General features: G+C 39.4%; 1 protein-coding gene across 2 annotated transcripts in view; it reads right to left on the minus strand.

The window, feature by feature from the left end:
- The window catches only part of spock2 (SPARC (osteonectin), cwcv and kazal like domains proteoglycan 2), a 64,504-nt gene that overhangs the window by 24,183 nt on the left and 18,832 nt on the right, over positions 1-21,489 (minus strand). The window contains exons 2-3 of one of the 2 annotated variants that reach the window (XM_060925974.1): positions 12,494-12,539; positions 8,804-8,918 (exon numbers count right to left, since the gene is read on the minus strand). In XM_060925974.1, coding sequence (XP_060781957.1) covers positions 8,804-8,918; positions 12,494-12,539 — 161 coding nt within the window. Of the gene's footprint in view, positions 1-8,803; positions 8,961-12,493; positions 12,540-21,489 lie in introns of both variants that reach the window. The other variant, XM_060925973.1, reaches the window with a different exon arrangement.

A 21,489-nucleotide genomic window follows, 5' to 3' on the forward strand; every position in this document is an offset into this window, starting at 1 on the left:
ATGCTAAATTGTCCCTAGGTATGAATGAGTGTGTGAACTTGTGTGTACATGGTGCTCTGGGATGCACTGATGTCCTATTCAGTGTTCCTGGGACACGCTCCAGAATCCGGACCTGGACCAGGATAAAGCGAAGTGAAGATGAATGAATACATGTCTGTCCTGTGATGTACAACACCAATTCCAAAAAAGTTGGGATGCTGTGTCAACTGTAAATAAAAACAGAATGCGATAATTTTCAAAATCATGGAAACCCTATATTTAATTGAAAATACAGTGGTGCTTGAAAGTTTGTGAACCCTTTAGAATTTTCTATATTTCTGCATAAATATGACCTAAAACATCATCAGATTTTTACACAAGTCCAAAAAGTAGATAAAGAGAACCCAGTTAAACAAATGAGACAAAAATATTATACTTGGTCATTTATTTCTTGAGGAAAATGATCCAATATTACATATCTGTGAGTGGCAAAAGTATGTGAACCTTTGCTTTCAGTATCTGGTGTGACCCCCTTGTGCAGCAATAACTGCAACTAAACATTTCCGGTAACTATTGATCAGTCCTGCACACTGGCTTGGAGGAATTTTAGCCCATTCCTCCGTACAGAACAGCTTCAACTCTGGGATGTTGGTGGGTTTCCTCACATGAACTGCTCACTTCAGGTCCTTCCACAATATTCCGATTGGATTAAGGTCAGGACTTTGACTTGGCCATTCCAAAACATTAACTTTATTCTTCTTTAACCATTCTTCGGTAGAACGACCTGTGTGCTTAGAGTCGTTGTCTTGCTGCATGACCCACCTTCTCTTGAGATTCAGTTCATGGACAGATGTCCTGACATTTTCCTTTAGAATTTGCTGGTATAATTCAGAATTCATTGTTCCATCAATGATGGCAAGCTGTCCTGGCCCAGATGCAGCAAAACAGGCCCAAACCATGATACTACCACCACCATGTTTCACAAATGGGATAAGGTTCTTATGCTGGAATGCAGTGGTTTCCTTTCTCCATACATAACGCTTCTCATTTAAACCAAAAAGTTCTATTTTGGTCTCATCCGTCCACAAAACATTTTTCCAATAGACTTCTGGCTTGTCCATGTGATCTTTAGCAAACTGCAGATGAGCAGCAATGTTCTTTTTGGAGAGCAGTGGCTTTCTCCTTGCAACCCTGCCATGCACACCATTGTTGTTCAGTGTTCTCCTGATGGTGGACTCATGAACATTAACATTAGCCAATGTGAGAGAGGCCTTCAGTTGCTTAGAAGTTACCCTTGGGGTCCTTTGTGACCTCGCCGACTATTACACACCTTGCTCTTGGAGTGATCTTTGTTGGTCAACCACTCCTGGGGAGGGTAACAATGGTCTTGAATTTCCTCCATTTCTACACAATCTGTCTGACTGTGGATTGGTGGAGTCCAAACTCTTTAGAGATGGTTTTGTAACCTTTTCCAGCCTGATGAGCATCAGCAACGCTTTTTCTGAGGTCCTCAGAAATCTCCTTTGGTCGTGCCATGGTGCACTTCCACAAACATGTGTTGTGAAGCTCAGACTTTGATAGATCCCTGTTCTTTAAATAAGAGAGGGTGCCCACTCACACCTGATTGTCATCCCATTGACTGAAAACACCTGACTCTAATTTCACCTTCAAATTAACTGCTAATCCTAGAGGTTCACATACTTTTTCCACTCACAGATATGTAATATTGGATCATTTTCCTCAATAAATAAAATGACCAAGTATAATATTTTTGTCTCATTTGTTTAACTGGGTTCTCTTTATCTACTTTTAGGACTTGTGTGAAAATCTGATGTTGTTTTAGGTCATATTTATGCAGAAACATAGAAAATTCTAAAGGGTTTACAAACTTTCAAGCACCACTGTAGAACAAAGATAACATATCAAATGTTAAAACTGAGAAATTTGATCGTTTTTTTGAAAAATATATACTCATTTTTGTGTCAGCAATACGTTTCTAAAAAGTTGGGATGGGGCATGTTTACCACTGTGTTGCATCACCTCTACTTTTAACAACACTCTGTAAATATTTGGGAACTGAGGAGACCAATTGCTGCAGTTTTGAAAGACAAATGTTGTCCCATTTTAGCCCGATACAGTGCCTTGCAAAAGTATTCATACCCTTTGAACTTTTTCACATTTTTCCACCTTACAACCATGAACTTAAAAGTTTTTTATTGAGATTTTATGTGATAGACCAACACAGAGTAGCACATAATGGTCTTCAAAATTTTAAACAAATAAAAATCTGAAAAATGTGATGTGCATTAGTATTCAGCCCCCTGTACTCTGATACCTCTAAATACAATCCAGTGCAATCAATTGCCTTCAGAAGTCATCTAATTAGTTAATAGAGTCCTACTGTGTGTAATTTACTCTCAGCATAAATACACTTGTTCTGTGAAGGCCTCAGTGGTTTGTTAGAGAACACCGAAGAACAAACAGCATCATGAAGACCAGAGAACTCACCAGACAGGTCAGGGATAAAGTTCTGGAGAAGTTTAAAGCAGGGTTAGGTTATAAAAAAATATCCCAAGCTCTGAACATCTCAAGAAGCACTGTTCAATCCATCATTCAAAAATGGAAAAAGTATGGCACAACTGCAAACCTACCAAGACATGGCCGTCCACCTAAACTGACAGGGTGAGCAAGGAGAGCACTGGTCAGAGAAGCAGCCAAGAGGCCCATGATCACTCTGGAGGAGCTGCAGAAATCCACAGCTCAGGTGGGAGAATCTGTGCACAGGACAACTATAAGTCGTACATTCCACAAATCTGGCCTTTTTGGAAGAGTGGCAAGAAGAAAGCCATTGTTGAAAAACAGGCATAAGAAATGTAGGGGACACAGCAAACATGTGGAAGAAGGTGCTTTGGTCAGATGAGACCAAAGTTGAACTTTTTGGGCTAAATGCAAAGCGCTATGTGTGGCGGAAAACTAACTCATCACCCTGCACACACCATTCCCACTGTGAAACGTGGTGGCAGCATCATGCTAAGGGGATGCTTTTCTTCAGCAGGGACAGGGAAGCTGGTCAGAGTTGATGGGAAGCTGGATGGAGCTAAATACAGGGCAATCCTGGAAGAAAACCTGTTGGAGGCTGCAAAAGACTTGAGACTGGGAAGGAGATTCACCTTCCAGCAAGACAATGACCCTAAACATACAGCCAGAGGTACAATGGAATGGTTTAGATCAAAGAATATTCATGTGTTAGAATGGCCCAGTGAAAGTCCAGACCTAAATCCCATTGAGCATCTGTGGCAAGACTTGAAAATTGCTGTTCACAGATGCTCTCCATCCAATCTGGCTGAGCTTAAGCTATTTTGCAAAGAAGAATGGGCAAAAATGTCAGTGTCTTGATGTGCAAAGCTGGTAGAGACATACCACAAAAGACTTGCAGCTGTAATTGCAGCAAAAGGTGGCTTTACAAAATATTGACGCGGGGGGCTAAATACTAATGCACATCACATTTGTCAGATTTTTATTTGTTTAAAATGTTGAAGACCATTTATCGTTTTCATTTCACTTCACAATTATGTGCTACTCTGTGTTGGTCTATCACATAAAATCTCAATAAAAAACTTTTAACTTTGTGGTTGTAAGGTGGAAAAATGTGAAAAAGTTCAAGGGGTATGAATACTTTTTCAAGGCACTGTATATAATTTCAGTTGCTCAACAGTTTGAGGTCTCCATTGTCATATTTTTCATTTGATAATGCACCAAATGTTTTAAATGGGAGACAGATCTGGACTGCAGGCAGGCCAGTTTAGCACCTGGACTCTCTTACTACAGACCCATGCAGTTTCAATATGTGCAGAAAGTGGTTTGGCATTGTCTTGCTGAAAGAAGGAAGGACTTCCCTGAAAAAGATTTTGTCTGGATGGCAGCATATTGCTCTGACATACATACATATATATATATATATATATATATATATATATATATATATATATATATATATATATATATATAAATAAAATTCAGCATTAATGATGCTTTCCCAGCTGTACAAGCTACTCATGTCATGTGCACTAATGCACCCTCACACCATCACAGATGCTGGCTTTTGAACTGTGCACTAATAACAAGCCAGATGGTCCCTCTCTTCTTTAGCCTGGAAGACGTGGTGTCCATGATTTCTAAAAATAATTTCTACTTTTTGATTCGTCAGACCTTGGGACAATTTTCCACTTTGCCTCAGTCCATCGTAAATGAGCTCGGGCCCAGAGAAGGTGGCGGTGTTTCTGGATATTGTTTATATCTGGTGGATGTAGGAATGAACTGTTTTCACAGACGATGGTTTTCTGAAATGTTCCTGAGCCCATACAGTGATTTCCACTACAGACACGTGTCTGCTTTTAATGCAGTGCCGTCTGAGGGCCTGAAGACCACAGGCATCCAATGTCAGTTTTCAGCCTTGTCTCTTGCATACAGAGATTTCTCCAGATTCTCTGAATCTTTTAATGATATTATGTACCATAGATAATGTGATCCCCAAATTCTTTGCAATTTTACATTGAGGAACGTTATTCTTAAATTGTTGCACTGTTTGCCCACGCAGTCTTTCACAGAGCAGTGAATCCCTCCCCATCTTTACTTCTGAGAGACTCCGCCTCTCTGGAATGCTCTTTTTATACCCAATCATGTTACTGACCTGTTGCCAGTTAACCAAATTTTTTTTTTTAGCATTACACAACTTTTTCAGTCTTTTGTTGCCCCGTCCCAACTTTTCTGAAATGTGTTGCTGACATCAAATTCAAAATGAGCATATAGTTTTCAAAAAACGATAACATTTCTCAGTTTCAACATTTGATATGTTGTATTTGTACAATGTTCAATGAAATATAGGGTTTTCATGATTTGCAAATCATCACATTCTGTTTTTATTTATGTTTTAAACAGTGTCCCAACTTTTTTGGAATTGGGATCGTAGACAAAAACTGAAACTCAAAAAGTGAGATTGTGTCAGTTGCTCAACACATTCAATGTGTTGTTTTGTTTGTTTTATACATTTTGTGGTGTGCTGTAATAGCTCTGAGGTTTGAATGATGTTCTCTTCAGCAAATAAAGACTGATGTATGTTTGCTTACTGCAATGTTTTCATCACCCTACACTGTAACTGCTATTTACACATCAGGGTTTCCTTACAAATGTTTTAATCTGCACTAAGGCCACAAAGCAGTCATTGTCTCTTCCAGGGACAGCGTGCTGAGAGAAACAGGTGTACAACAGGCCCAGGGTTCCACCCCAACTGCAACCATCAGAGAAATGATTCATAAATCTAAAAGTCCTTTATTACAGAGCAATGATCCCTGATGCCCAGGCACCAAACCAGGAAGCTTGCAGTTCTACCACGCTGATTTCCCAGTGTGAAGCCACTGAACCACAAAAGGACAATTCAGCATCCCATCATTGTATTCTTAATCTGTCAGCAGAATATCACCATCATATCTGTTGGAGCAGTTTAGGTTTGTAGTTATTTAATTTTAAAGAAGAGTTAGCATGGATATGAAAACTAAAGATTTGTTTCACAAACAGCTTTGAGACTTTCCCGAGCAGGCACTGTCATGAAATGTGCATAAGTAGTTTAAAAAAACAACTGCAAATAAGTGGTTTGACAGAAACAGGATTGATGTAGGATACAGTCTGTAATAATTTGTTCAACAATGTGATGTGTATTCATTCATTTACAGTGGCGAACCATTACTATTATAGCTGGGACTTCAGCTCAGCCAAAACTTAGCCAGACACACCAAAAAGGCAACAGGGCAAAGGATTTTGCAAGGGATTAGCGGCAGGCTGCCAGGTAGCTCCGTATTGTGTAGTTGTCAATGCTGATTTTAAAAGTAACTAAGTAAATTACACAGGGAAATGAATACTTAAGTAGGAGTGAAAAATACTGTGGCGAGCACGCGTGGAAGAAGAGTCTGGAGACAGAAATCTTAGTTTCTCGGTCATTAGCCTGTGCTACTTGCTCTCCATAGCACTGGCTTGACCGCTTCATTAGCATTCGCAAACACTACTGATGAACGCTACACCGGCTGGAAGGTGACTTCACTGCTGTGCTGAAGTAAGCATTGGCCTTTGAGAAGGCCGAGGGCGATAAATTTTTGGTCCCTCCCACTGTAACTCAAAATCTGATTGGTTAATTCATCTGTCACTTCCTACATGAACATACACTGCCATGGCCTTCTGTCCCAGCAGTGAAGTCCTAACAGTGATTGAGCCAGCTCTAAACTCTTCTCTGCCTAGAGACAACAAACAAAAAAAATCTCAATGAATAACTCTATTTTAACATTTTCAGGACAGTAACCCTTTCATTTCTGAAGCAAACTTGATAGAAAATGAGGCCAAATTAGAATTAGAAGAGAATAATTATAATGAAATTATGAAAGAATGAAAGAAATAAAGGATTAAAGAAATTAAATATAGCATTTAAAATTATATGTTTGGGCCTTCTCTGAACGCCTAGAAGGCCCTGACGGTTCCCCTCTGTTCATTTAGTAGGAATAATAGACCTACTATTTTAAAACATTCATTCTTTCTCATTTAAAGAACAAAACTAATCTTAACAAATCCATACATAAAAACATAAAACCACTTACTGTATACTGCACATTACATTTAACTGTTATACATAAAAGAAGGAAAGACAACACATGGGTTCTATATATTTACACATTTCACAATGCTGTTATGAATCACTGTGTGAGATCCTACAACTGCAGGCACTCTGCGTACACTCACTGAACCTCACTGCAGCTTCAGGAGATGTAGTCAAAAGTGCGCATCTCATTTCAGCTAGATTACATTCAAATTAGATTGCTACTTTGAATTGATGCACACAAGGGCAATGAACCCTGAGTCCCATAAATAAGTGCGAACAAATGGTTGGGTTTGTCGGTTTAGTCAGGTCCATTTGTTGCATTTCATGTCAAATTTTCATGAATTTTAAATCCATATTACAGCAAAAGCATTGCAGAATGTGTGTGCTAGGGCGTGGTGCATTCATTTCTGTGCTTTCTTGTGCTGGTGTTGTAAGTATTATCAACGTGCATTATTCCTGATATAGAATAGAATAGAATAGAATAGAATGCCTTTATTGTCACTATACACATGTACAATGAGATTAAAGCATCTCCAATAACAGTGCAAACAGCGTGTAGAGAGAGAGAGAGAGAGAGAGAGAGAGAGAGAGGAAGGGGGGAGAAAAAAAAAACATGAACTTTCATGAAATTTTAACTGATACCAGAGGACACTCTGTTAGGTGAAGGTACGCTACAGACTCAAATATCGCCCATGTGCAGTTTAGATTATGGGCATATGAGCAACTATAGCATGAGCATACACTGTAAACTATAGCATGAGTGTTTTATATTATTTCTAGCATAACCTATGACCATGCCACCCAAAAATTCGTATTTCTATTTTGAATAGCCACTCTGTGCGCTGTCAGTGTAAAGGCCAAACTGATTAACATGATAGCGTGATGGATGGGGCACCGCTGCAGTCTGGTGTAAAACAGGCTTAAGAGGAGCTCCAAATTGAATTAAATATTCCATAAATCAATTTATGTACATAGAACTACATTATCAATGATAGTTGGTAAAGATTTCCTTCGTCCCCATCTGCATCTCAGACGACTTCATCCCAAGGTTGAGAGCCCTACGGCCTAAGCATGTTTAGAATATATTATTGTAAGACAAATACATTTGATTGATAAGATCTCAATTGACAACAGTTTATTCTTGAAATGTCTTGCTGCCTTTCCTTAACATGGCATCATATTAATAAGGGAACGACTCAAGGAAGTGTAAGTGGCCCATATCTTTTTAATTTGTTTATTAATGATGTTGATATTGTTGAAAATGAATTGAATCATATAGTTATATATCCGGACGATATTACCATCCAAGTTAAGGTATGCAAGAGCAAGAATACTAATACTAATGATCAGATATGTAAGGAAGTTGTTGAACAATATTTTGATTGGTCTACAGACCATTAATAAATCTAATGAATTAGTTATTCAGAAGAAAACTAAGGTAGACATGAATTCAGTTATTGGCATAAAGCAAGTAGAGAAGCTTAAAATACTAGGAGTAATTTTTCAGAGTAATAAGAGATTTAATGAGCATGTTGAAGGAAAATTCATAGAGGCAAACAAGTGCCTCTAACCTTACGTAAGGAAGGTTACCAGCAACCTAATATTGACTTTATGTTTTTATCAAAAATTACGTATGGTTTATCAGTCTATGCCACTTCTCCTCCAGAACTTACTACCATCCAGAATTTCCTTAAACGTTGCTATAAACGCAAATACATTTCCCAACTAATAGCTATTTCTGACCTTGTAGAAAAATCAGATCTTTCTTTTTTCAATAGAATTTCAAGTAAGCATTGCCATCCTCTTTTTCATCTTTTACCTTGTATTAAACACCGTTCCTTGCGCCTTAGAAATCCGGGAAGTCTACTTCCACATGTTAATACTGAACGTTTTAAGTCTAGCTTTTATAGCAGATTGCATTTTCAATATAAGCTAGCTTTGTAAAAGTGTCAGTATTTTAATGTTTTAGTTTAATTATTCATGCATGCATTATTTACTTATTAATTTTTTATATTTAATAGTACATAATTTTAAACTGTGATTGCTTTATACAGTATAATGCAAATCTGTAACTGATTTCTTATGATAGAACTCAGCCAGAGAGAGCGAGAGAGAGAGAGAGAGAGAGAGAGAGAGAGAGAGAGAGAGAGAATGAATTGTTAAAGGATGAGTTAATCTTACCTGTACTCCAGCTTCTTGCGGTTCACACACACAGCACGCTGGTAGCCCTGGGCAACACACACCTTGTGTGGGCTACACTTCACCTTCTGGCAGGGGTCTTTAGTGGTGTCTACATCTGTAGGAGGAGAGGGGACCTTGTAATCCATAACAGCAATCACTGTGGGGGACAAACAGGCTGCTCGGAGACTACAATTATCTCCAAAATAATTCTGGGTTCCAGAGAAACAGAGGTTAAATGCATAAGGACAAATTCGAAATAGCTTTAAAAAAAAAAAAAGTCAGCTATTGTATGTCAGTTGATTAGCATCAGTACCACTATAAGGATAAATGAAGTAAATTTATAAACCAAATCTTGTGACCAATCAAGCACGATCAAATATCTGTCAAGCAAAGTTTTCCATGAGCTTCCAGGCTGTGACATTCTTTCTGTAAATCGATTGTCCAAATCTTTAAATGATGTAGAAGCACACATTCAAATGATTCCATACAGCGATCCAACTTTATTCAAAACATTACATAGGTAGACAATGATATTATTGCATGCAGTCAGTAGTCTTACTGTTTGCTCTTCACGTAACCTTTTATTCATTGGTAATCACATTTGTGCTGAAGTCACATTTGGCACTTCATGCGCTTAGTTAGCTGCAGTGCCATCAACGGCATTGTATCACATCACTGTCATAGTAACCTTCTCAGGATTATTATCATCATTTTCCTTTAGATGCATGAAGGTATTCAGTGGTAGGTACCATGGCTCTGGGTGGATCTATAAATCATACTGCATCACTACAGCTTCAGTAAGATTAAAGAAAATACAAGAATGATGATGTTGCCATAGCAACAGACTCACTATACTATAGAGAGGCAGGACAATTGCTAGACTGTGGTAAGCGACAAGAATTGCACTACCTTTTCCCAGACATACACTTCTTTACCTCTGATTCTGCAATCTCACTATCAGGATATATCTTCATCAGGTTTGCCCAGTAACCCTATAAAAATTGGAATTAGGCTTCCTGTATCGAGGCAGAGCTAAATTCAGCTTGGGCAAATGGAGAAAATCAGAGCTGCTTTCGAGTGAATGCTTCCTCTGCTTCCTGTCCTAATCGTCAGGCTCATGCTTTGTTTACACACGCAGAAGCATTTAATACAGTCATCACTGTCTTGGAGCCGAACGCCAGACACAAACTCCTGATCTAGCAACAAGCTCTAAACGTGAGTAAACAGCAGGCAGACTACTGCAGATTGGATTTGGCACTTTCATATTTTAGAATAACTGAACATAAGAGGATAGGATTTATAGCTGTAAAGGCTAAAATATATCACTAGACGTTTGGGGAAAATATGACTAATGTACCTGGAGCAATACTGTCTTTGAATTGCTTTTTAACTGATATTTATGATTGTTTCCACATGATCAAGGATGATGATCAGTATATCAATTAGGGAGAAAATGTCAAAAAAGGGCATTCCGGGATTTTACATGACTTTGATCTATAGCTGCGCTAACTGAGCAGTCATGCACTTACTATCTGACAGGATGTAATTCTGAGCATAGAATCTGACCTTCCCTGAGCAGCATTACAATCCCAATATGTTAATCATTCGCATGCAGAGGAGCCTGCTGAATCCAGTGTTTCTTCTGTTAAAGTCTGTTGGTCCAGAGCACACCTCAGTATGATTTTCTTTCACCCGCTGAGACAGGACAAACCCAAACTGATTGAGAAAGGTTCTCTTTTTGCTATAAAACAATTCACTGCTCTTTCTAAGATCAGTGACCTGCGACTTTGTTTCTACAATGCACACTACAGATATTTTAAGTGGAGACATCAGAGGCAAAAAAAATCTCAGGTACACATCCTTCTTCTGCTTCATTATTTAACCAAGAAATTACGATTTAGCGAATGAAAAAGGAGACAAACAAAGCAAAAGACACAAATTCCTCACTGAATAACTGTTACAGTGCAGGTTTGTCTCAGTGTGTATGTTTTTATTGATTGACCCTAAGGTATCTAATAGAGTAACAAAACCGTCAATGATGGCGTAGCTCACTCTGGCCCTGTCTAGTCCAGAAGGAACAATCTAAAGTGGGCCACCTTGCGAAATACATGTTGCAAGCTATATACAAGCTATGTATAGAAGCTATATCCACCCTAGGAATACCGACCTACTTGCCAGAAAGAATCCAAAATGGCGAGGAATTGACTGAGAAGAAGCGATTTTTGTTGAACTGCTCATTAAGACTTAATTAGTCCACAACTTCGTTAATCATTATAATTAAGCAAATCTGGGTAGAAGTTATATGCACCCTAGGTACAGTACCTCTACCTTCATGCCAGAAAGAATCAAAATCGGTGAAGAATTGAGGGAGAAGAAGCGATTTGTGTGGAAACTCATCGTTAGGGCTTAATTACTCCATATCTTCATTATTAATTGCAATTATGCAAATTTGGATATAGAAGCCATATGCACCCCAGGCAGACCTACCTTCCTGCCAAAAAGAATAAAAATCGGTGAAGAATTGAGAGAGAAGAAGTGATTTTTGTGAAATGTGGACAACGCCGGACAGCACATGATGGCATAACCTCATCGCCTGTCAGCCGGATGAGCTAATAAACCTTTGCTTTAGGTTCAGTTGTATAATAATAAAAAGCTACATGACCTGCAACAAAAATACACAAATATCAAATAAACCCTCTCCAAGTCCATCCATTATCTACACCGCTTATGTGTCAGGGCTGTGAGGGACGCTGGAGCCAATCCCAGCTGACTTCAGGTGAGAGGCAGGGTCCACAATGGGTAGCTCACCAATCTGTTACAGGGCTAACACAGAGATGAACACGCATTCACACCTATGGGCAAGTCAGAGCAGCCAGTTGACCTAATCTGCATGTCTTTGGACTGTGGGAGGAAACAAACACAGGCACAGGGAGAGCATGCAAACTCCACACAGAAAGGCCTCAGTCGGCCATGAAGTTCAAACCCAGAACCTTCTTGCTGTGAGGCAACAGCACTGAACACTGCACCACCATACTGCCGCCCTCTCCAGTTTATCAGAATGTCATTTATGAGCGAATTATATGTATACAGCTTTGCATTATTTTTCTTGCAGAGCTTAATAATTAATAGTACTCGTTATTGAAATTTAAAATACTTCATTTCTGTCAAACGGCTAGTAGTCACAGAGTTTTGCTGCTGCAGACTTGGAGTGCTAACCTAGTTGTAAAATAAGTCATGAAATACAGGAGCATCTTTGATGTCTGCACTTTAAGTGGGTCGGAACAAAGCCAATGTCACTCCGTGCTAAATCAAGCCTCCAAGACTCTTATTATGCCTTCAGTTGAACTGACAGAGATTCATTAATTACATTTTGATATGTGATAATGGACTCCTTTATTCTGTGCTCTTCATTTAAACTGCAAATCAAGATACAGTACTGAAACGTGTCTGGCCATTTCTCCACTTTAGAATTCTGTAGAGGTCACTCCATATCAGCTATAAAGTATCACATATAGATCATGCCAGGCTGCAGGTTTAATGAGGATGTCTGTGTTCATGAACTGCAGGTTTGACTGTTTTCTTATCTGATGCTTCGACTGGTCATTATGCTTTTAACAGAAGTCAGACGTGATTGTCATTAAGTCAAATAACTGGACAGAACTGTGATCACTGTGAATATATGAAACTTACTTTCATTTGAACCTTGATTTTCATCCCATGATCTGATGTAATCATCCTAATGGAGAGAAAGAGAGAATTTTTTAAATTAACCTTAAATTGATGAGTTAAACCTACAGTACTGTGCAAAAGTCTTAGGCACATGTAAAGAAATGCTGTAGACCAAAAATGGCTTAAAAATAATGAAATGAAATGTTTCAACATTACAAAATACTATAAACAGCAGTAAGCCGTAATAAACGAAACAAAGTCGATATTTGGTGTGAGACGACACTTTGCTTTAAAAAAAAATAGTAGTCTTAGGCACAGTTAGTGCAGTTTGATAAGGAAACAAGCTGTAGGTTTTACTGTGGCTTTACAGAACCAGCCCCAGTTCTTCTGGACACTTTGACTGTCACACTCGCGTCTTCATTTTGCACCAAAACCCAGGAGCCTTCATTATGTTTTCTTTTTTAAGCTGAAACGTGCTCTCTTATGTAATATGCTGCTCAGATACAAACTTTTTTTTTCTGTAACATTTAATTTTGTGCTGGAAAACAAACGTTTGGACTCTAAAATGTTTTTTGTACTGGCTCGATAATGTAGAAGTCCGTCCATCCATCCTCTGTAGTTCTACAGGGTCGCAGGCAAGCTGGAGCCTATCCTAGCTGACTATGGGTGAGAGGCGGGGTACACCCTGGACAAGTCACCAGGTTATCACAGGGCTGACACATAGAGACAAACAACCATTCACACTCACATTCACACCTACGGTCAATTTAGAGCCACCAGTTAACCTAACCTGCATGTCTTTGGACTGTGGGGGAAACCGGAGCACCCGGAGGAAACCCACGCGGACACGGGGAGAACATGCAAACTCCACACAGAAAGGCCCTCGCCAGCCGCTGGGCTCGAACCCAGGACCTTCTTGCTGTGAGGCGACAGTGCTAACCACTACACCACCGTGCCACCTAATGTAGAAGTCATAAAATAGGAATCTATAACAAAGTTTGCACTGAAAAAAAAATAGGGTGCCTAAGACTTTTGTACAGTGCTGTGTATGTAATCTGGATTCCATATAATTAAATCCTTATGGGTTTCTACTGAAGAGAGTAACAAGCATTATTAAGTAACAACAAGCAGAAAGTAAAAGGTTCAGAAACACAGGACAAAAGAAGAGGGCTGAAAGACACAAGTAGGCTGGAGTTAAATACATAATGATTATACATTCCTCATCTTAAAAAGAAACATCAAAGAAAGCCAAGGGTGTAAGACAGATTTAGACCATATTACTGACCTCTACTTCCTGGTGAAACGTGAGGCGGATGAGTAAAAGAGAGAAGAAAAAGCACAGTTAGAGGAGAATAAGTCTCATAGGAAAAATACAAAAGTAAAAGAAGACAACGTACAACTGCTTAATAGATCTCTCGGCAAAATAATTCATCTGCATATTTCCCAATGTGTGCACTAAAATAGCTAAATTGTTTCATCATGCATTTGCTATTCAGGGTCTTCACAGTCACATATGTGAGCATTATGACCAATTATTCGCCTTGCACCCATTGCTTGTTGCTGTTCTGCATGTAAATAAGAAGTGTTGGCAAATACATGACTGGAATTAAACTTCACAATGCTTTAATAATTTGTGTTTAATGCAGTTACATAAACAAGAGAAAAGTGTCAAGTTTTTTAAAAATGTGAGCAAGATAGTGAGCATCATGCTGTTAAGAAGAGAGATGTGCTGTTATAAATCAATGCCAGTAACCAGAGTAGATGAGTTAAAATCGAAAACAATGTCAGTAACCATACAGATATAGAGCTTATTTGCTGTTAGTCCTACAGTAAATACAAGCCATTCTGTGAATTTATGTGCCTTTTTCCTGGGCTGTAGAGTCTTGAGAAATACAGCCCTCTAAAAATTTACAGTACATATTGTAAAAAAAAAAAAGCTGCCAGAAACCCCTGCTTCGTATCATAGAGGAATAAATGTTCCTCATAAAAGAGCTTGGCACTTTGGCGTTTCATTTCAAGACCTATTTCATTGAGGTAAATTGCTCTATGATTGCCACAACATCAACTTTTCTATTTGCATAGCATTAATCAAACAGCCTCAGCCATCTAAACGTCTTTCGGCTTCATCAAAATGAGAAACGGCTTCACCCATTCAGCTTATACAATAAAAAGTCATGAGTGATGTCACTCTGTAAAAGCCTAGAACTTCAAACCTTGGATAATCTATAGCACTACGCAGACATGATGTTGGTACCCTGGCATATGCATCATTTAGTGCCCTGTCAAGGACCAAAAAGCATGGCAGGACATGCAGAAGAAGTCATCGCTTTTATTTGGTCAGGGTGATGAAGCTATTGAGTTTTTGGTTTATTTTGGTTAATTGTTCCTGCATGCACATTGAACATATCTTCAAACAAAATCAATGCAAGTGTTTATTTGGCATGTACTCCTACTTTCTTTACTCTTTACACTCAGACAGCAGAGTGAATAGAAAATAACCTGCTAATAAGTTCTTCATCTTTGCTATGATGATGATGATGATGATGAGCAAACACAAGCATGAAACAGTACCACACCACACAGAAACACTGCACAGAGCTCCAAGGGAAGCTCTATTTGAGCAACAGGGCTTTCAAATAGTATAAAGATGTTTGGGATGTTTTGTAATATCCAAATTCTGCAACAAATAATACGAAAAAGCCGAAGATAGCTGTACATGTTCATTGATGTACAGTGGGTATAATCCACCATGAGCATAACAATAGCACTGACTAGCACCTTAGCATGATTACTCGATTATCTTATGACACCCTTGGGAATCCTTTAAAGGAAAATAAATAGCTATGACGTTAACTGACCCTGGAGGTTCTATACTGAGTGAGAACATGTCCTTCATTGGTAAGACAACTGTGATGCACTGTGTGAAAAAGAGACAGTATGTCAAATGTTCAACATTCACATCTTTCCCTGACAGAGTTGAAGTAGCACTGCAAGCCTTCACTTGAACTCTGAGAACCTCTCATCTTGAAGCCTGTGCGCTATTTTAGATAGCACGGGCCGCTACGAGGAGGTTTTTTTTCCTTAGAACCTGCCATCATCTGTGCGAACATAATCCAGTTATAACATAATCTCTTATGAATGATTCACATATCTTTATCTAGATCTACCTGAGCACATAAACATTTAGTAAAATCTGGTTTTATCTGATAACCACCAAGTGCTTTGTGTCATCAGATATGCCAGAGAACTCCTTTGAGTGTGCTCTGTCATGGATAACACTCACAGGACCGTGTCTCATTGTTCAGTGCAGCACAATATTTTGCTCACCTCCTTTGCTTGAGAACACTTATCGACAGCCCTTTAATCTCCCAACACACTTTTCGAAAATTGAACTGTGCTTTAGTGGCATGCATTAGGACTTGAGTGCATGCATGTGGTTGTACTGTATGCGCACATGCAGTTTGAAAAGCAAACGCAGTAAGCCTGGGTGAACAGGATCAGCTCCTTTCTTACATTTAAGAAACAGCACAGTGTAAGAGTGATTTATCCTTGTAGCCAAGATATAAGTAATGAAACACATGTAATAGATACATTTCCTTCAATTCCAGCATTGCATAACAAGTTATGGTGATTTACATAGTTGTTCAGCATCCATTCAGGGTCACAATGGGTCTAGAGCCCTTGCTGGCAGGAATAGACCCTGAACAGCACACCAGTCAATTGAAGGGTATTAGACACACACATGTACACACAAACACTTATTCATACCAAAGAAATTTTCAGGAGTGGGGGCCAAAGCAACCAGAGAAAATATACGACCCAAAATGAGAAAAAAGTTGGGATGGTATGGAAACTTTGACTTGTATTTCACTGCAGACAGAATAAATCCAAAATATTTTAGATTGTATCTGGCAAGGCTCTACAGTGCACACATTTCACTCGCATTTGCGAGCAAATTTTTCGGCATGCGAACGACGAAAAAAAAAAACGCGCATTCGTGCGAGGGCTTCTTGCGGCCGACAATTTAGGAAAGCACTGAGCACAGACGCGACGAGTTTAACATTCTAAAATGTATCAAACGTTAAACTGCAAAGTATGTAAATCCAGCGCTGGATAGCCTACCTAATATAATTTTTTACACTAGAGACAAGAAAATTACATCAATGTGTTCATCAGAGCCTTGTAGTGCTCAATGTGAAAGAATTTTGTGAATATCTCCTTCCGTTTTCGTGTAAATCCCTGTTGTTTGGAGGGAGCACTCTGAGAAAATCCTGCACTTTCTGTGTGACACTCTGTGCTCAGCGCGCGGGTGGGCGAGGGGCTGCTCGCTCTCTCACACACACACAGGAGGGAGGGTCTGCTCCCTCTCAGAGAGACACAGGCTTGTTAGCCTGGGCCCGCCCATCCTAAGTGTGACGCAACACAAGGGCCTGTTGCGAGCTTAGTCTGGCAAGGCAAGCTATCTACAGCTCTTCCAAGCTCCCGAAAAATCAGGAGCCAATCAACTTTGAGCATCTCCAACGGCCCTGGGTAGAGGCGTGTTCAAGGCACTGACGTAGTAGAACTGCGATCGGAAGCCATAGATTGTTTACAGAATCTATGCCGGAAGCGCTTCATTCACTAGAAACATTACGAACATGGAGCAAGTTCTCATTGAAAACGGAGCAAAGAGCAGCCCTGGAGGTATTTATTGAAAGGAAGGACATTTTTGCCTTGCTCCCGACCGGCTTCTGTAAGAGTTTAATCTACCAGTTAGCCCCGTCGCGTCACATACGTCAGAGGAAAGAGTGATGTGACTGGTTTAAGCTTCATCACAGCCTTTTCTGGCTTCAACCAGTAGCAAACTGAGGCATTTCAAGGAGGCGGGTCAACCACGCACTTTGGGAAACGGTTGGGCTTAATATCTTTGCCAGACCAAATGCTCGCAGAGCTTTGAAGTCGCGTTAGCCAGACTACAGGCTTGTAGCTTCATGGCAAGTCACACATTCACACAGTACAGCTCAGCTCCAGCAACTGTGACTGCTACACACACTGCATCACTCTCACAATTTCCCACAAGGGAATTGTCTCTAGTTAGTTATAGAAACTCAGTTCAGCTACAAAACTCAGGATATTGCACTGTATTTGGTATTGCATTGTATTGGGTATGGATGTAAAAGTGTAGAAATATAAATATAAAATATACAAAAGCTATAAAAACTAAAAAGTTGCTCTGTGAGGTTGCACTGTAATAAGTATTGCACTGTATCAGGTAAGTGTGAGAATATTGTCCTTTTAGGTCCTTGTTGGTGCATTGTTGCACCTGCCAGAAGTGGCATCAGTCAGTGCATGTAATGAGCCTTTTTCACATTACATCACTTGCAGAAGAACCTCACATCCGTTTTCAGCCCTTTGAATGGAAGAAGAGGCGGCATGCTAATCTGCTGGCTAACAAGTAGCAACCATAGAAAGTCAGTAAACTTCCTTTCCAAAACAAGGCAGATAGGTGACTGGAATGGTCGCTAACAATACGTAATGATTAACAACAATGCGCAATATTAATATCAATCTTATCTGTGAATGACACAGTTTTGTTAACATATGTTGCCGCCGTATACCTCTTCTTCCATTCAAAAGGCTGAAAACGGATAGGAGTTCCCCTGCAAGTGACGTAATGTGAAAAAGGCTAATTGTTCAAGGTGGTTATGGCCTATGGGAAAAAAATGTTTTTGAGTCTGTTGGTCCTTGCTTTGATGCACCTGTAACGCCTGCCTGAGGGCAGCAAGTCAAAGAACTCAGAGCCAGGGTGGGAGCTGTCCTTGATGATGTTGTTAGCTCTGCTGAGCTCTGCTCTCTGTTTAGCTACTGTTTGTTCATTCATTCAGTTGTTCGTTATTCATTTGTTTGTTCATTCATTCATTCATTCTCAATTGAATTTTGCGTTTTATGTGTTGGTGTGTCTAAGGTTTGCGCTGCAATAAACCTTTAAAATGAAAACCTACTTGTGCTTGTGCCCCCATTTTTTCCCCTGTGCTCCTAAAATTTTTAACTTAGGCGCACGTGTGCTCCTGAAATAAAAAGTTAGTGTAGAGCCCTGGTATCTGGCCAACTTCATTTCATTTGTTAATATACAGCCATTCATGCATTTCAGGCCTGCAACACTTTCCAAAAAAAGTTGAGTTGGGGGTAATTTAGGGCTAGTAATGAGGTAAAATGAGGATGTGATTTGAAACAGGTGATGTCAACAGGTGACTGTAATTATGATTTGGTATAAAATCAGTATCCAGGAAAGGTCTAGTTTTTGAGGAGCAAAGATGGGCCGAGGATCTCCATTTTGTCAACAAATGCATAAGAAAATTATTGAAATGTTTAAAAACAAATGTTACTCAAAGAAAGATAGGAAGAGATTTGATATTTCACTATCTATTGTGCATATTATCATTAAACGATTCAAGGAATCTGGAGGAATTTCGGTGTGTGAAAGGCAAGGGCGCAAGCCTAAGCTGAACATCCGTGATCTCTGATCCCCCAGACAGCACTGTATCAAGAACCATCATTCATCTAGAGCTGATATAACCACATGGGCTCAGGATTACTTTGGTAAACCTTTGTCATGCACTATAATACAGAGTTACATCTACAAATGCCAGTTAAAACTTTACTGTGCAAAAAGGAAGGCTTATTTTAACTGTGCCCAGAAGTGTCGTTGACTTCTCTGGGCTCGAACGCATCTGGGATGAACCATCACGCAATGGGAATGTGTATTATGGTCAGATGAATTTGTATATCAAGTCTTTTTTCTTTCTTTTTTTTTTGAAGAAGAAGAAATGGATGCCATGTGCTCTGGACCAAAGATATAAAGCACCATACAGACAGTTACCAGGAACAAGTCCAAAAGCCAGGGTCTGTATGGGGCTGTGTCATTGCCCTTAGCAAAGGTAAGTTACACTTCTGTGATGGCAGCATTAATGCAGAAAAGTACACTGAGATTTTGGAGCAACATATGCTGCCTTCAAAACAAGATCTTTTCCAGGGATATTTCAACAAGACAATGCAGAACCACATTATACACACATTCCAAAGACATGGCTGCAGAAGAAGCGGGTGCCTGTCCCCTCTGTCCCCAATAGAGAATGTGTGGTGAATTTTGAAACAAAAAATATGACAGTGATGACCCTGTAATGTTGCACACCTTAAGACCGGTTTGCAGAAAAAATTTGAAAAAAATAACACTTCATCGCTTGGTGTCTTAAGTCCTTAAAATCTTTTAAGTGTTGTGAGAAGGAATAGCAACATTATAAAGTGGTAAATGCTTTACTGTCCCAGCTTTTTTTGAAACATCTTACAAGAATCAAAATTGAAATGTGTTTATTTTGAAGATACAATAAAATTCACGAGGTAAAACATCAAATAATGTGCTGTTGTATTGATTTGAGTGTAATACAGGTCAAAGATTATTTACAAATCATTGCCTTAAGTTTTAATTTCAATTTCAACACACTGTCCCAACTTTTTTCGATTTGGGGTTATACACGGACACAAAGATAAAAAGCAAAGAAACCTGAGCTCAGGATTAAACTCCAGAACTTGGATAATATCTGTGTATATCTTGTATAATAACTGTGTATAATATATTTTACAGTCTATTTCCTTGAACTGGTATGAGGTTCAGGGTTCAGGTAAGGGGCATCTCCCTTTAAGTCATATAGAGATACAGTGGTGCTTGAAAGTTTGTGAATCCTTTAGAATTTTCTATATTTCTGCATAAATATGACCTAAAACATCATCAGATTTTCACACAAGTCCTAAAAGTAGACAAAAGAGAACCCAGTTAAACAAATGAGACAAAAATTGGTCATTTATTTATTGAGGAAAATGATCCAATATTACATATCTGTGAGTGACAAAAGTATGTGAACCTTTGTTTGTGTGTGTGCTTTCAGTATCTGGTGTGACCCCCTTGTGCAGCAATAACTGCAACTAAACGTTTCCGGTAACTGTTGATCAGTCCTGCACACCGGCTTGGAGGAATTTTAGCCCATTCCTCCGTACAGAACAGCTTCAACTCTGGGATGTTGGTGGGTTTCCTCACATGAACTGCTCACTTCAGGTCCTTCCACAATATTTCGATTGGATTAAGGTCAGGACTTTGACTTGGCCATTCCAAAACATTAACTTTATTCTTCTTTAACCATTCTTTGGTAAAATGACTTGTGTGCTTAGGGTCGTTGTCTTGCTGCATGATCCACCTTCACTTGAGATTCAGTTCATGAACAGATGTCCTGACATTTTCCTTTAGAATTCGCTGGTATAATTCAGCGAATCAATGATGGCAAGCCATCCTGGCCCAGATGCAGCAAAACAGGCCCAAACCATGATACTACCACCACCATGTTTCACAGATGGGATAAGGTTCTTATGCTGGAATGCAGTGGTTTCCTTTCTCCAAACATAACGCTTCTCATTTAAACCAAAAAGTTCTATTTTGGTCTCATCTGTCGACAAAACATTTTTCCAATAGCCTTCTGGCTTGTCCATGTGTTCTTCAGCAAACTGTAGACGAGCAGCAATGTTCTTTTTGGAGAGCAATGACTTTCTCCTTGCAACCCTGCCATGCACACCATTGTTGTTCAGTGTTCTCCTGATGGCGGACTCATGAACATTAGCCAATGTGAGAGAGGCCTTCAGTTGCTTAGATGTTACCCTGGGGTCCTTTGTGACCTCGCCGACTATTAGACGCCTTGCTCTTGGAGTGATCTTTGTTGGTCAACTACTCCTGGGGAGGGTAACAATGGTCTTGAATTTCCTCCATTTGTACACAATCTGTCTGACTGTGGATTGGTGGAGTCCAAACTCTTTAGAGATGATTTTGTAACTTTTTCCAGCCTGATGAGCATCAACAATGCTTTTTCTGAGGTCCTCAGAAATCTCCTTTGTTTGTGCCATGATACACTTCCACAAACATATGTTGTGAAGCTCAGACTTTGATAGATCCCTGTTCTTTAAATAAAACAGGGTGCCCACTCACACCTGATTGT

Source organism: Neoarius graeffei, chromosome 7 (assembly GCF_027579695.1).
Source record: "Neoarius graeffei isolate fNeoGra1 chromosome 7, fNeoGra1.pri, whole genome shotgun sequence".
NCBI classification, from domain to species: Eukaryota; Metazoa; Chordata; class Actinopteri; order Siluriformes; family Ariidae; genus Neoarius; species Neoarius graeffei.